This window comes from Crinia signifera, chromosome 9 (assembly GCF_055691185.1).
Source record: "Crinia signifera chromosome 9, ASM5569118v1, whole genome shotgun sequence".
NCBI classification, from domain to species: domain Eukaryota; kingdom Metazoa; phylum Chordata; class Amphibia; order Anura; family Myobatrachidae; genus Crinia; species Crinia signifera.
This window is the reverse complement of record NC_139225.1, coordinates 17,495,557-17,509,201: the sequence shown is the minus strand read 5'-3', so window position 1 is coordinate 17,509,201 and position 13,645 is coordinate 17,495,557. Positions and strand designations below refer to the sequence as shown.

General features: G+C 43.5%; 2 protein-coding genes across 4 annotated transcripts in view; one reads left to right on the top strand and one right to left on the bottom strand.

Annotated features, from left to right (window-relative positions):
* Positions 1–8,152: 8,152 nt before the first annotated feature.
* Positions 8,153–9,094, top strand: LOC146036496 (olfactory receptor 10C1-like). Its single transcript, XM_083160482.1, has one exon. It carries the CDS (start codon positions 8,153–8,155, stop codon positions 9,092–9,094), a length of 942 nt encoding a protein of 313 aa, XP_083016608.1.
* Positions 9,095–9,640: 546 nt separating this feature from the next.
* Positions 9,641–13,645, bottom strand: part of LOC146036515 (extracellular calcium-sensing receptor-like) — a 43,441-nt gene continuing 39,436 nt past the window's right edge. For all 3 annotated transcript variants that reach the window (XM_083160495.1, XM_083160494.1, XM_083160496.1), the window contains one exon: positions 9,641–11,773. In XM_083160495.1, the coding sequence (XP_083016621.1) occupies positions 10,854–11,773 (920 nt within the window). In that variant the 3' untranslated portion in view covers positions 9,641–10,853. The remainder of the gene's footprint in view (positions 11,774–13,645) is intronic.

Sequence of the window (13,645 nt, the reverse complement as noted above, 5' to 3'; positions counted from 1 at the left end):
GCAACAAATATTTTCAAAGAATAATGAGGAGTTACCTACATCAGAAGAAGTGTTGGTACTTGTGTACTTTCACGGCTCCCACGATGTGCATCGTACAGGGAAAAATCGCATCGCATTGCATGCGATCGCATGAGATCGCATGCGATCTGATGCGATGCGATGTCATTTTTCACAGAAATTATGGACATGAGTTGAAATCATGTAAAATGCACCCCAAATGTCATTTTTCACACTGTACCACCCCCACTATCAACGCCAACCCGAAGCGTGGCTCGCGCAGCGAGCCTGCGAGGGGCGGCGGTACGCGTCCTACGACCTTTTCATACCCCCACTATCCACGTCGGCGTGGAGTTGAGAATAGAAAGTGTGGCAAGCGCAGCGAGCCACCGAGCCCGAAGCGTGGCGAGCGGAACGCGGATACCTGTGAAGCCCGCGAGGGAACACGGATACCTGTGAAGGTATCCGCGTCCGCTCGCCACGCTTCGGGCTCGGTGGCTCGCTGCGCTCGCCACACTTTCTATTCTCAACTCCACGCCGACATGGATAGTGGGGGTATGAAAAGGTCGTAGGACGCGTACCGCCGCCCCTCACGGGCTCGCTGCGCTCGCCACGCTTCGGGTTGACGTTGATCGTGGGGTGGCGTTAACAATTGGGGGGGGGCATTTCACACTTCAGGGTGCCTATTTGGCCTCTGTGTGCCATTTAACATTGTTCCCTATGAAAAATCGGGTCAATTGGGACATTGAACAGGAAAATCGGGTCAATTGGGACATTTAACATTGTTCCCTATGTGAAATCGCGGGCATTGCGTCGGTCGCATCGCATGCGATTTTTTGGTCGCATCCGATGCGACCGACGCGATTTTTTCCCCTAACGATGCCCACGATCAAAATCGTGGGCGCCCTTCTAGGTAAAGAGTACCAACATCTCTTCCACAACAAAAGATGTTTCAATACCACTTTCCAATCAGGAAGTTTAGCATCCAATGCAGATTGGGGACATATGGTAGGCTACATAAACAGTAGAAATCAAAGCATGGTCAGAGGTGCCTACAGTAGTTTGTGGCAGTATGGAAATAGTTCAGCAGTGTAGCCAAACATGACTACACCTGTACTGAGCTCACTGTGTGAAATGCTTTGCGATCATCTCTTATGCAAAAAAAGACTCTGTTTACCACTTTAAAGCGTGCAATGCAGCTTGGGGACATAGCATACAGTAACAATCAAAGCCAGTAGCCTGTGGCAGTATGGAAACAGTTCAGCAGGGTAGCTGAACATGACTGCATCTGAACTGAGCTTACCGTGTGAACTGCTTTGTGAGTGTCACAAGTTGCAGTGTGTATTAAAATTAACCTTACAATGTAATAGATATCAAACATGAATTAATAACAGATACGCAGATTTCTACATTACATTATAGTTGTCAAAATTGTACAACTTGTGTCCTTAGTGGGAACCGAGCCCCAAGGAAAGAGCATGGTTACCATCAGCAAACCAACTGAGCCACATTGATGATCCCATTCAGCGATATAGTGGCACTAAGTAAGTTTCATTAACTGCAGGCATCCCAGATGCTGAAACAGCATGCTGAAGGCAAATATTTTGATATGTTGCTATTCATAGTTATGATCCTAGTGAATTTATAAAGTGACCTGCATCCCAGCATGCATGTGTAAAACAGACAGAAAATGACCCTTGGTCAGGGTTGCCTACTTTTAAAGTCTCCTCTCCAAGAGTAGCACGGAGAGGAGACTACCAGCAGCACTTCGGGGGGCAGGGCCTGATGTAGATCATCAAGCCCCACCCCCAGTAGGCAAATCGTGCAATTTGCATATTTAGCCCCACCCCCAAAACCCCCCAAATCACTGAAAATTAACGCTGCCGTAGGGGATATGCAAGATGCGTGCCCGGGGGGGGGGGGGGGGGGCAGTATCTGGGATGGTTGCCCACCTCTCTGGGGTGCTGGGAGGGGGACCTGACTTTCGGGAGCCTCTCGGCCATTCCGGGAGGGTAGGCAACCCTGCCCTGGGTGCTTCTAGAGCATATACTCTATGTTTACATTTCTAGTTACTGTGCGTAATATGTATTCAGAGATCCTCAAGCCCAGTGCTCATCTGTAAAGCATGTTATCACTGCTTCTAACATACAGGGGGTCATTCTAATTGACTCGCTAAGCAGCTTCGGGCCCCATATAATCTCCATCAGGTGTGGAGATTATTATAAGTATCTGCGGCATTGAATGTACTTCATATGTATTAATGATAGTTATGTATTCATTTTAAAGTGTATATATTGATGGAAAAGTACGAGAGACAGATATTTACCACTTGAGACTCAATAGAGGGTTTTAAAACAAAAATGGAAAGATATGCATCATAGAGATAGATACATAATATACAAATAAATTGTCTTTTGGACAATACATGTTTGCAGATTGTACCATGTATCCCGATTATCTTTAACATGTGTATGTTTGGAAAGCAATGTATCTCAGTAAACGCATTCCTTGTGGCGAAACGTGTTGGTTAATAGTTCCTTAGACTGGACTAAACACAGTAAAAGCTTGCTATTGCTAAATTTGCAGCACTGCCAATTGTTCAGGCCCCCTGAACTGAGATATAACTAGTTAACCTTGGATCTTTATTATTCAAAAACTAATTCCATCACTTATTATCAGTAGAGTTTTTTTCAAAATCATAGCGTTTTTTTTATATGTTTTCATGACTGATCCAAATTGAGAAATATCTTCAACACCTTCATCTGAATCATTGAATATATGTGGAAAAATCAAGCAAGCACAGAAATAGGGAACCTCTTGTCCTAAGAAATAATATCCAAAAAGTTCCAAACTCCAGAAAAAAGGACACAGATGTGGAAGAACCCTTCGTACATCTTTTGTACAGAGGATTCTTCTACACCTGTGTCTTTCTCAGAACCCCCGTTGGAAGGCCCCAAAGATACCTTTCATCGCATATAGGGCCTTGTCCCTAGGTTAGTTCTATATATAAGGGGAAGCCACCTGTGGATTGTTTGTCATTTGTACCTACATGGGAAATAACCAGTGTTAGAGATCATTGACACAGAAGGCCAAATCTGGGGCACACCTAGAAAGGTCAGTGTGAAGTTATACCCACAGGGAACTGCAGTCATTATACACAGATACTGGAGTTGGTCTTGGGAAGACCACAAAAAAACTATCTCACAAAGAAACCCCTATGTGAACATCCCACAAAGAAACCCCTATGTGAACATAGGGCTCTGACCTAAGGTCAGTTCTTAAGGCCCCATACACTAGGGCGACTTGTCCTTAGGACAAGTCGCCCCCGACTTCCCCCAGAGCTTCCCCGGCTGCTCCCCGGGGGAGCTTGATTAGATTGGCACTTGATGTGCCATTTTTTACATGTGATAAATCGTCTTGATTTATCACATGTAAAAAACCCGGGGAGCAGGGGGGGGGGGCTGCTGGTGGGAGCAGGGGGGCTGGGGACGCTGCGGGGACACAGACGCTGCGGGGGACACAGACGCTGCGGGGGACACAGGCGGCATAGAGCCGGGCAGAGGGAGCCGGGAGCTGTCAGTGCTAGAAAAAAAAGCCTACTGTATACAATGAATGGGCAGCCTGTGATTGGCTGAGCGCTCTCTCAGCCAATTGCTGACTGGCTGAGAGAGCGCTCAGCCAATCACAGGCCGCCCATTCATTGTATGGGCTTTTTTTTTTTATTCAGTGCTGACAGCTCCCGGCTCCCCCCGCCCGGCTCTATGCCGCCTGTGTCCCTCGCAGCGTCCCCAGCCCCCCCTGCTCCCTCCACCGCCGCACCGCCCCACTAGGTCCCAAGTCGGGTGGTCGGACGTGCAGCAGGTCCGACCACCCGACGCAGATCCGATGCGCACGGGACCGCGCATCGGATCTGAGGGGACATCAAAACTAGCCGATTTTGGTCCGATTTAGGCCAGATCCGACTGATCTGGCCTAAATCTGACCAAAATCGGCTAGTGTATGGGGGCCTTTAGTCTTCTCATGATTTGCTTATTGCTTGTGTCGACTGCTTGACAATAGTGAACGCCGACCTTTCCTCCATGTCAACCTTGTGTTTGCCATTCTTGCTTGACCTATTGAGTTTTGACCTAATCACTGTGGATCTCTCATCCAGATAACAAGCGTAGATAAACTAATCAGCAGTTTATTTCATGCATAGCGCTACAAAGTAAAGAACAAAAATAAATAACACATCAGGGACTTTATTAATTGGGATAATCTGCCATGAGCCAACTGGGAGAGGGACCATTTTATATCCCCAAATGTATAGCTGATCCCTAGAAAAACAGCTCATCAGCCCATGTACTGGTAGCATTTAGCTGCGTGCCAGAGGTGGGCAATTCTATGTATGTTGCATGTAAATATTGTGCTTAGATTTTCAAACCCTCTAGAACTTTCTAATTGAGCAAATGTTCTGTATTGATATTCTTCCCCACGATATATAATGTGCTGCAGGATTTCTCACCAGAATGGAAACAAATGACATTTTCACACTGCTGCGAAGACACAAATGAAGGATCAAATTAAATGTTAACAGGTCAGACGCAGGTCTAGAACCCAGGTTCCTAATTCTGGGCACCTTTTAGCCTTTGAACTTAATTTAAAGCTCTACTTTTCGCCAAAGCCATTAACGGCCAAAGTAAAACTTTTAATATTTCCAGAGCATTTGCTTCTCGGAGGGGCGTTCCTGTCAGGAGAGTATTGAAAATTGCCCCAAAACTGGTTCCCAAATTGCCACGAACAGCTATTACTTTTTGTCGCATATCTGCATATTGTTCTTGTAAATATACTTATTGATATAATATTTCAACAATATCAATGAGCCACATATAGCTGTTGTATTATGTTGTATCATTTACTGCTCCATGTGAACAAAATTAAGGCAATGTTGCATTATTGTGTGAATCCCTACCTCCTCTGTTCTCCTACGATTGGGGCGGAGGGGTGCTACCTGCATGAGCAACGGCACACAAAAATACATATATAGAGTGTACAGTGACACAAAAATGCCCTTGAGCGCAAAATGTCCACAGATGTGAACGTTTTCTATTATGGCTGAATTGAGTAGGCACAATACAGGAATATAGAAGGTTATTTTGGTTCACTCTTTCTGACAAATTCCTTCTTAGATGGACAAAACCAGGTGGGGCAGATGTAACTTGTGCAGAGAGAGTTAGATTAGGGTGGGGTTTTACTTCAAAGTGAGATCTATATTGCAGTGTAAAAATAAAGCAGTCAGTATTTTCCCTGCACAGAAACAAAATAAGTCACCCAAATCTAATTCTCTCTGCACATTTTACATCTGCCCCCCTGCAATGCACATGGTTTTGTCCATCTAAGAAGGAATTGGTCAGAAAAAGTGAACCAAAATAACCACCTAAATTCCAATTACATAGTTACATAGTAGGTAAGGCTGAAAAAAGACTTGCGTCCATCTAGTTCAACCTGGTATAGATATCCATTGCTGATTTGGTAGGTTCTGGTATTTTACAGACAAATTATATTTCTAATTTGTACCCATGGATGTTTTTCTCCAGTAAATGTTTGTCCAACTTTGCCTTGAACGCATTTAATGAGCCAGCCGTTACCACCTCTCTGGGAAGAGAGTTCCAGAGTTTGACTGTTCTGACCGTAAAGAAATTCTTTCTACTAGCTGAATGAAATCTTTTTTCTTCTAATCTATGCTCATGCCCTCGCGTCCTAGATTCCTTTCTAGTAGAAAATAGGGTGTGTGACAGTTCCTTATATTGGCCCTTGATATACTTGTACATGTTGAGCATGTCCCCCCTTAAACGTCTCTTTGCTAATGTAAATAGTCCCAAATTGCTTAATCTCTCCCCGTAGCTTAAATTCTCCATTCCCCTAATAAGCTTTGTTGCTCGCCTTTGGACTTTTTCTAATTCTATGATGTCCTTTTTATAGTGTGGGGCCCAGAACTGTACTCCGATTGCACAAAATATGAATTATATTATGTGGAAAAAACACTTTTCTGTTGCAAATTGTTGTTGAGTATTTGTGATGTGTCCCAATCAAACATGCAGAGATGATAAATGTGTTGTCTGTAAGTGTATTTGAAATATCGATTATATTGGCTTATTACATTTAAAAAATATATTTAAATGTTAATTTTTTTTTACCTTTGAACCATTATTTTTTAACCAAAGTAAACAAGCACGTATGTACCGGTATATAAAATTCATTGGTTTGTTTGATTGTCTGTCCGGATATCCATTCGGACACCACGGCAACAAAACTAATGTGAGGCAGGGGGTCGAGTTGGATCTTAACTAGGTTTTAGGGGGGCTGAGGTCCCGGTTAGACCTCACGGCGGAATGAGCTGGCCAGAACTTTGGGGTTGGTCACCAGAAATGTGACCCAGGAGACTGTTTTGAGCCTTCCACTGGATGGATTTGGAAACAAAAACAGAGGGGTAAGACTGGATCCCAAATGACATATTAGGATATGGGTGGCCAAAACGGTCCTCAAGATCCACAAACTAACTGTCCACCTTTTTCAGACCATCGGGTGGTACACAGATGCAGTCATTACTGTCTCATTTTCTAACCTGTGCTTCTTTCATTCCTAATTGGCACATTCTACAGATCCGCAGGTGTTCTGGGAAACATGACCTGTTGGTAGATCTCCAGGACTGGTTTGGCCATCCCTATGCAAATAAGTCTAGGTCCTAATCAAAACTCCCATGTGTATGATGGACATAACTGTAACACAGGGATCCTGTTCTGGACTTCCCACTGGATGGATTTGAATTTAATGGATTGTAATAACTGACAGATAAAACCATAAACCAATGACATGAAATAACCATTAATTAATTTACTTAAACAACTGACAGAAATGGTGATGGGAAGACAAAATATATTATGTACCCCAAAGCCTTGGAATAGCAAAATTGATAAAATATGGAAAATGTTGAACCCATCTTGAAATAGAAAAATGATTATAAAACTGAAGAGACAGGAAAGCTGGGGGTCGGGGCTACTGGGACACACCAAAAAAAAAAAAAAAAACACTGGGCAGCTGCCTCATGGGAATGTTGGGAGAGCTACTACTTATATTTTTAAAATGTGAACAGCTGCATCCAACTCATTGATAAATAAATAACTTTCAAAAACTTTAATGTTGTTTTATAATTAAGTCACTAATTATTTTCACTTGCAGTTCGCCGCACTACAAAGTGCTACTTGAATTGAAAAACCATTGTGTTATTTTTGTGGTGGTGGGGGGAGACATACAGAGCATTCAATCCCAGCCGCTATTTTTGCCTGCGGAAATAGCACCCTTCGCCTATTCAATGCCGCCAGTTCCGACATCATTGAAGGCATATTACGACAAAACAGATCCGACGTTAAAACAAATCAGATCTGTTTTGTCGGAAACTCCATAGATTGTGGAATTCACAGCCATTTTCGCCGATAAACCCACTTTCCGACACCCGTCAGCAGGAACATTAAATTCCAGCTGTCGAGTTACTATCGAGCTGATCGAAAACATCCCGGGATTACGACTGTCAGGACGTACCAACAGTCGGAATCCCACATTGAGTACCCCCTAAAAATGAAAACAGATGATGTTTCCCATAGCAACATAGAATTTGACTACCATTTCTCTACTGTAACCTAGAAAATGATAGACAAAATCTGACCTCTTTTTATTTTTGGAAGATTAAGTAAATTTGCCCCTACATGTTTGGATAGGATGCGCTTTTAACAAAAAAAATTTAATTTCTGCAATTGGCACAAATTCCATTCCACGGTTGTGATAGCACAAGCAAGAAATGCTATAAAACTCAAAATAACATAGTAAAAGTATAGTAATCATGATGCATTATGGTATTTTCTCTACTGCAAATGTTCATTGCCATATATGTACAAATTAATGTATTAACCTGCAACAATTCCCTATTTGTCGAATTAATGATGATGAATAACAGATTCCTTATTCTCTGCTCCTTGCAGTGGCGTGTACATGATGCCGTGATTTTACCAAATAACATTCTGTATCCCTTATTGACCGCCAACAATCATTGACCCATCACCTAGTTCACTATAGTCTGGTGGCATTTCCCCAGCAGGATGAAGGCTGGTCACCCTTCACCATGATGAGTAACCAAACCACGGTGACCACTTTTGTTATTCTCGGCTTCTCAGCTTTCACAGAAGTCTGGCTTCCGTACTTTGTCTTGTTCCTCTTCATTTACCTGTTCACGCTGATGGGTAATGGGGCAGTTGTCTACATTGTGCGCTCAGACCATGCTCTCCACTCCCCCATGTACTTCTTCCTGTGCAACTTGTCCATCCTGGAGACAGTGTACTCTTCTGTCACCCTCCCGAATAGTCTAAAAAACCTCGTATCAGGGGATAAAACAATATCGTTTCTCGGATGTGCCATCCAAATGTTCTTCTTCCTCTTCATGGGGACCACAGAGTGTCTTCTCTTGGCCATCATGGCATTTGACCGTTACACAGCTATCTGCCGACCACTCTTCTACAACTTGGTGATGAGCAAGCAGAGGTGCTGCCACCTGTCTGCTGTAGCGTGGTCCTCCGGTGCGCTGCTTTCTTTAGGACAGACGACCTTTATCTTTATGCTGCCCTACTGTGGTCCTAATGTCATTGACCACTTCTTCTGTGACATACCACCAGTCCTAAAGTTGGCATGCTCAGAGACCTACCTGAATGAGATTGCCATTTTCGGCGTGTGTGTGGTCATCCTTCTGACTCCCTTTCTCCTAATTCTTGCATCCTACACCCGAATTATCTCAACGCTACTGAAGATGACCTCAGTGGAAAAGCGGGGGAAGGCATACTCCACCTGTGTGTCCCACCTAACCTCGGTCACTCTCTTCTATGGCACAGCTTCATTTATGTACCTGCGACCCCGGTCCAGGTACTCTCTACACACTGATAGGTTCCTAGCACTCTTTTATAGTGTAGTGACTCCTATGTTGAACCCTCTTATCTACAGCTTAAGGAACCAAGAAGTCAGAGGGTCACTACTGAAGATCATCAAGAAGATTCACGGTTTATGTAAAAAATAATAACAAAAACATTTTTTTCTATGGATTAAATAAATGTGTAGACAAATTATTCTGAAACCTGCTGTATATTCTTACTCTGGCGCATAATCCTCTTTGGTTTACAGAACTGATTAAATATGGTGGGCTTAGCAATGAAGTCCTTCTTGGAGACCTTCTTGACATTTTGTTGGCTTCTGTTGTATCTTAAATTGTTGGTGACAATTGAGGATTGTTCTGTGATATTGCAGGGAAATGTGTTAGGGGTCGAGAATGCAGAGGTTTGGGATTTTGGATTGCCTGTATTTTTTAAAGCGGCAACCATTTACCAGACAAAAAATTTACCTTGTAAATGATCGCCGCTCTTAAAAAAGGAAACGGACGAAATTGCGGTCCGCCTTAAACTCAAATCTTATTACATTTCCCAGCTGGTGTGAGTGAAATTAGCTGTAATCTTAGAATTACATTTATTCACATTTGTAAAAAAAATTCATATAAGATTTTTAAAATGGGGAGCAATATATTAAGGCCCTAAAGCCACTGAAGACCCTTATTCATGTCTTTATTCATTTGACTCTTAATTCATGAAACATCAACATTTTACGCAGAGCTCACAAAACTTGTATATCTCCGTCATATTACAAATATATAACGTTTTTAATATATATAGTTTTTTTGCTTAAAGCTTATTAAACTTCCTTAGTATATATTAGACAAATAAACAGGTGACCCGTATTAGGTATAAAACATCACACCTCAGGCCGAAGTGTCCAAAAGTGACATTTGCCCAAGGGGGGAGATTAATAAATGCTTGGAAGGGGAGATGTACTAAATATAAGATAGAGAGAAAGTGGAGAGAGATAAAGTACCAACCATTCAGCCTCAAATTGCCATTTTACTGTCTGTAGAAGAAGAATTACAGTTAGGAGCTGAATGGATGGAATATTTTTTTTTCTAAACTATAAATCTCTCCGAATGGGCGGGCTGTACTAAATATTGCAACTGAGATGCGGCACCTCCAGCCAATTACTACATAGACACTAATCGCACATATACATATGCAATTAGTATGCAATGGACCGCTCTCCCGATGTGACCTGCTATTTGTGGTGTTAGGACTTCCAGGCTTAGGACTCAGGATTCTCTCTGCACATGTGGTGGCTGCAGGGAGAGCTGAGAGGGACCCAATTAAATCCCTCTCCAGGGGAAACATGTGGAGAGAAGTCTTTAGGCTTTTATAAGGTAACCCCAGCAAAATCTAGCGCAACCCACTGCATCCAAGTCCCAGAATGCATCGCAATACAGCCAACGATCGAAAATGCCAGATTTGTTTTTTTTAGCTGCATTCTTCTTTTAGTACATCTTGGTCCATGTTTTCTGAGTTGTAAAGAACAAAATCACATAAGAACATGCCCGCTTATCTCATTAACGGAATTCTGCTCAAATACTATTGGCTCCTGTCTCTTATTATAATATTATAATATTTGACCAAGCTGGAAGACCCCAACATCATGTGTAACCAGATCCTTTTCTAAACCAGTGACCTCAATGTTTGTTGGGGGTAATCACATGCCGACCAATGCACAAAATGCCACGGCACTTGTACAGCCGGCTATGTGCATTATGACTATTAGCGTAAGTAGCCCAATATCATCTATGAGGCCACTCAGGCATAGGGAAACTGGAGTAATCCGCATGGTGTAGCTTTAGTAGGGCCATTTCGTTATGACTATGGAACACTTCTAATGTAGGTAGCTCCTCATTTTCTTTTTAAATATATTTTTTAAATATTTCTTGCAGTATCTAAGCTCTTTGACCTTAAATAATCTCTTGTGTTCATTGATGGCTTTAGGAGGATGATGTTGCACTTGGGGCCAAATATAAAGCACAAAAGACCAAAACTGGACAGTAATATGGCAAATATCTCACTGGCAACAACATATTTGCCCTTAGTGCTTATATAGGCGGGAATAAAAGTCACCCAGACGCTAAGGAAGGTCAGCATGCTGAAGGTGATGTACTTGGCCTCATTGAAGCTGTCCGGTAAATCTCTAGCCAGAAAGGCAACAACAAAACTGATCGAGGCCAAGAAGCCCAAATATCCTATGGTGCAGTAGAACATGACTACAGAACCCTCGTTACATTCCATGAGGATGACGCCAGTTAAGAGATGATAATTAGGATCCAGAAATGGTGGGAACCTGACCAGCCACACTAGGATAATAACCACCTGTACACAGTTTGAGGTGAGTACAATAAGAAGAGCTGTCTGGAAACCAATCCATACCCTCATATTGCAGCCAGGTCTGGTGGCTTTAAAGGCAATGACAACGATGATGGTCTTGGCCAAGATGCAGGAGATACACAGAGAGAAGATGATCCCGAAGAGAGCTTGCCTGATGGTGCAGGTCAGTCTGGATGGGCGGCCGATGAATGCCAAGGAGCAGAGGAAGCAGAACATCAGGGACAGTAGGAGGAGGTAGCTGAGGTTGCGGTTATTCGCTTTCACCACTGCGGTGTTCCGGAACTTGAGGAACACCCACAGCACCATCATTGTGGCCAAAGAGAAGATCATGGAGAAGGATGCCATCATCAGGCCCAAGGGTTCCTCATAGGAGAGGAATTCGATGACCCTGAGAACACATTTGGTCCTTTCATTATTTGACCACTGATCTTCTGGACAAATGAAGCAAGCCGTAGAATCTGCAAAATAATATTAAGCAAAGTAAGATCTGAACTGCTCCTGCACACAACACATGACTTCATACATACATTTCTAATACCCTTACTTGCAGAATAACATTGGGGGGGGCGGGGCAATTAAAGTAAAGATGTTTTCTTGTACTTGCTGTTTTTTTGAAGATCAATATGGGTACAGATATATGATCCATTTGTGGTTATTTTTTCATAATAATTTTGTTTTTCAGATAAAATACCATTCACCCTCCTCATGTTAATGAATGTAGTAACGAGTATTTTTTCATAATAATTTTGTTTTTCAGATAAAATACCATTCACCCTCCTCATGTTAATGAATGTAGTAACGAGTATGCTTGATATGAATCTACCTCTCCTCTCCTGCTCTCTCTTTCACCTCACTCATTGCCAACTGTCTCTCTGCTATCTCTTCTTCAATGTTCCAATGCTTTCTTAACATTATCATGTTTATGCCTGAGCTGATCATCTTCCCATCCTCCAGTATAACCTCATCTCCCACATTTTTACAGTTGACAGAACAACTATCACCTCTAGTCTCCTCCAGCCTCTCCTTAACACTTTTATGATCCAGGGTGTGAACCCTACAGCCGTGACCACTGATTAGAATGGAAACAGGGAAACCCTACTCTACCTCTATTGCGTCTCCCCAGGTGCAACCAGATCCTGCGGTGCTAGGCTTCACCTATCATAGCAACGTCTGAGGGGGCGAATTAGGTCCGCCCCCACTACAGTGCCACCAGGTCTTACATGGTACAAAGATCTGGAATTCCATGGAGGTAGGCAAGAGGAGAACTACCTAATTGCCCCAATTGTTGCTGGGCGCATTAGTCACGGCGTTCTGGCTGCTCAGTAACAGCCAGGACGCTTGCTGGCCCGCCCAGTATTTTCTGGTTGCCAGGCAACCAGCCGGCAGGAAGATGGATGGCGGAAGTTGCCTGGCTACCGCCGGGACCCTGCACACCACCCCGTCGCTGATCGGAGCCCACAGATCCCGGGGGCCAGCTACTGACGTCAGGTACAGGTCCACAGATCCTAACACACCACACATCCAACACCTCTCACAATCCTGCTATTATGACCTCAAATATATATTTCCAGGATTAGACCCTTTCCCACCCAGGATGTTACTTAGACCCTTGTCCACTCACTGGTCATCTCCAGATTGGACTACTGTAATCTCCTCCTATCTGGCCTTCCTGACATTGGCCTCTCTCCACTCCTATCTATCCAGAATGCTGCTGCCCAGCTCACCTTCTTTACCAACATACTACATCCACCTCCTCCTCCTCACATGACCTACACTAGCTTCCCTTCCCTTTCTGAATCCTTACACTCTCAAAGCCCTCACCTATTCCTCTCCCACCTACATATCTGACCGTATCTCTTTTTACATTCCCTACCGTCCTCTTTGCTCCACAAATTCACTTTGCCTCTCCTGCCAACTGGCTACTTCCTACCATTTTCACCTCCAAAATTTGCTCCATATCTCTGGAATCTCTACCCATCCCTATTAGACTCTCCACCTCCCTACAAATCATTACACAGGCTCTCAAAACCCCCCTTCATAAAACCCAGCCATCTCTCTTCTTAACCTTCTGTATCTGCTCAATTCTACCCTTTCTGTGCCACTCCTGTCTGTCTGCTCCTCCCCTTCAGAATATAAGCAGGGCCCTCTCTCCTCATGTGCTTTTTCCTCTCAAATATATATATATATATTTATAACACACCCCCCTGACGAAGTCCATAGACGAAACGCGTTGGGCGTGGCCTACGGAGAGGACGGAGTGACGTCCAACTGTGAGGGAGAACAAGCGGCGGCTGGTAGCAGAAGACGGTGATCGGGCGCTGGACGTTTGT

Coding starts and splice junctions, on each gene's coding strand:
- LOC146036496 (XM_083160482.1), top strand. CDS start 8,153: ATGATGAGTAACCAAACCACGGTGACCACTTTTGTTATTCTCGGCTTC.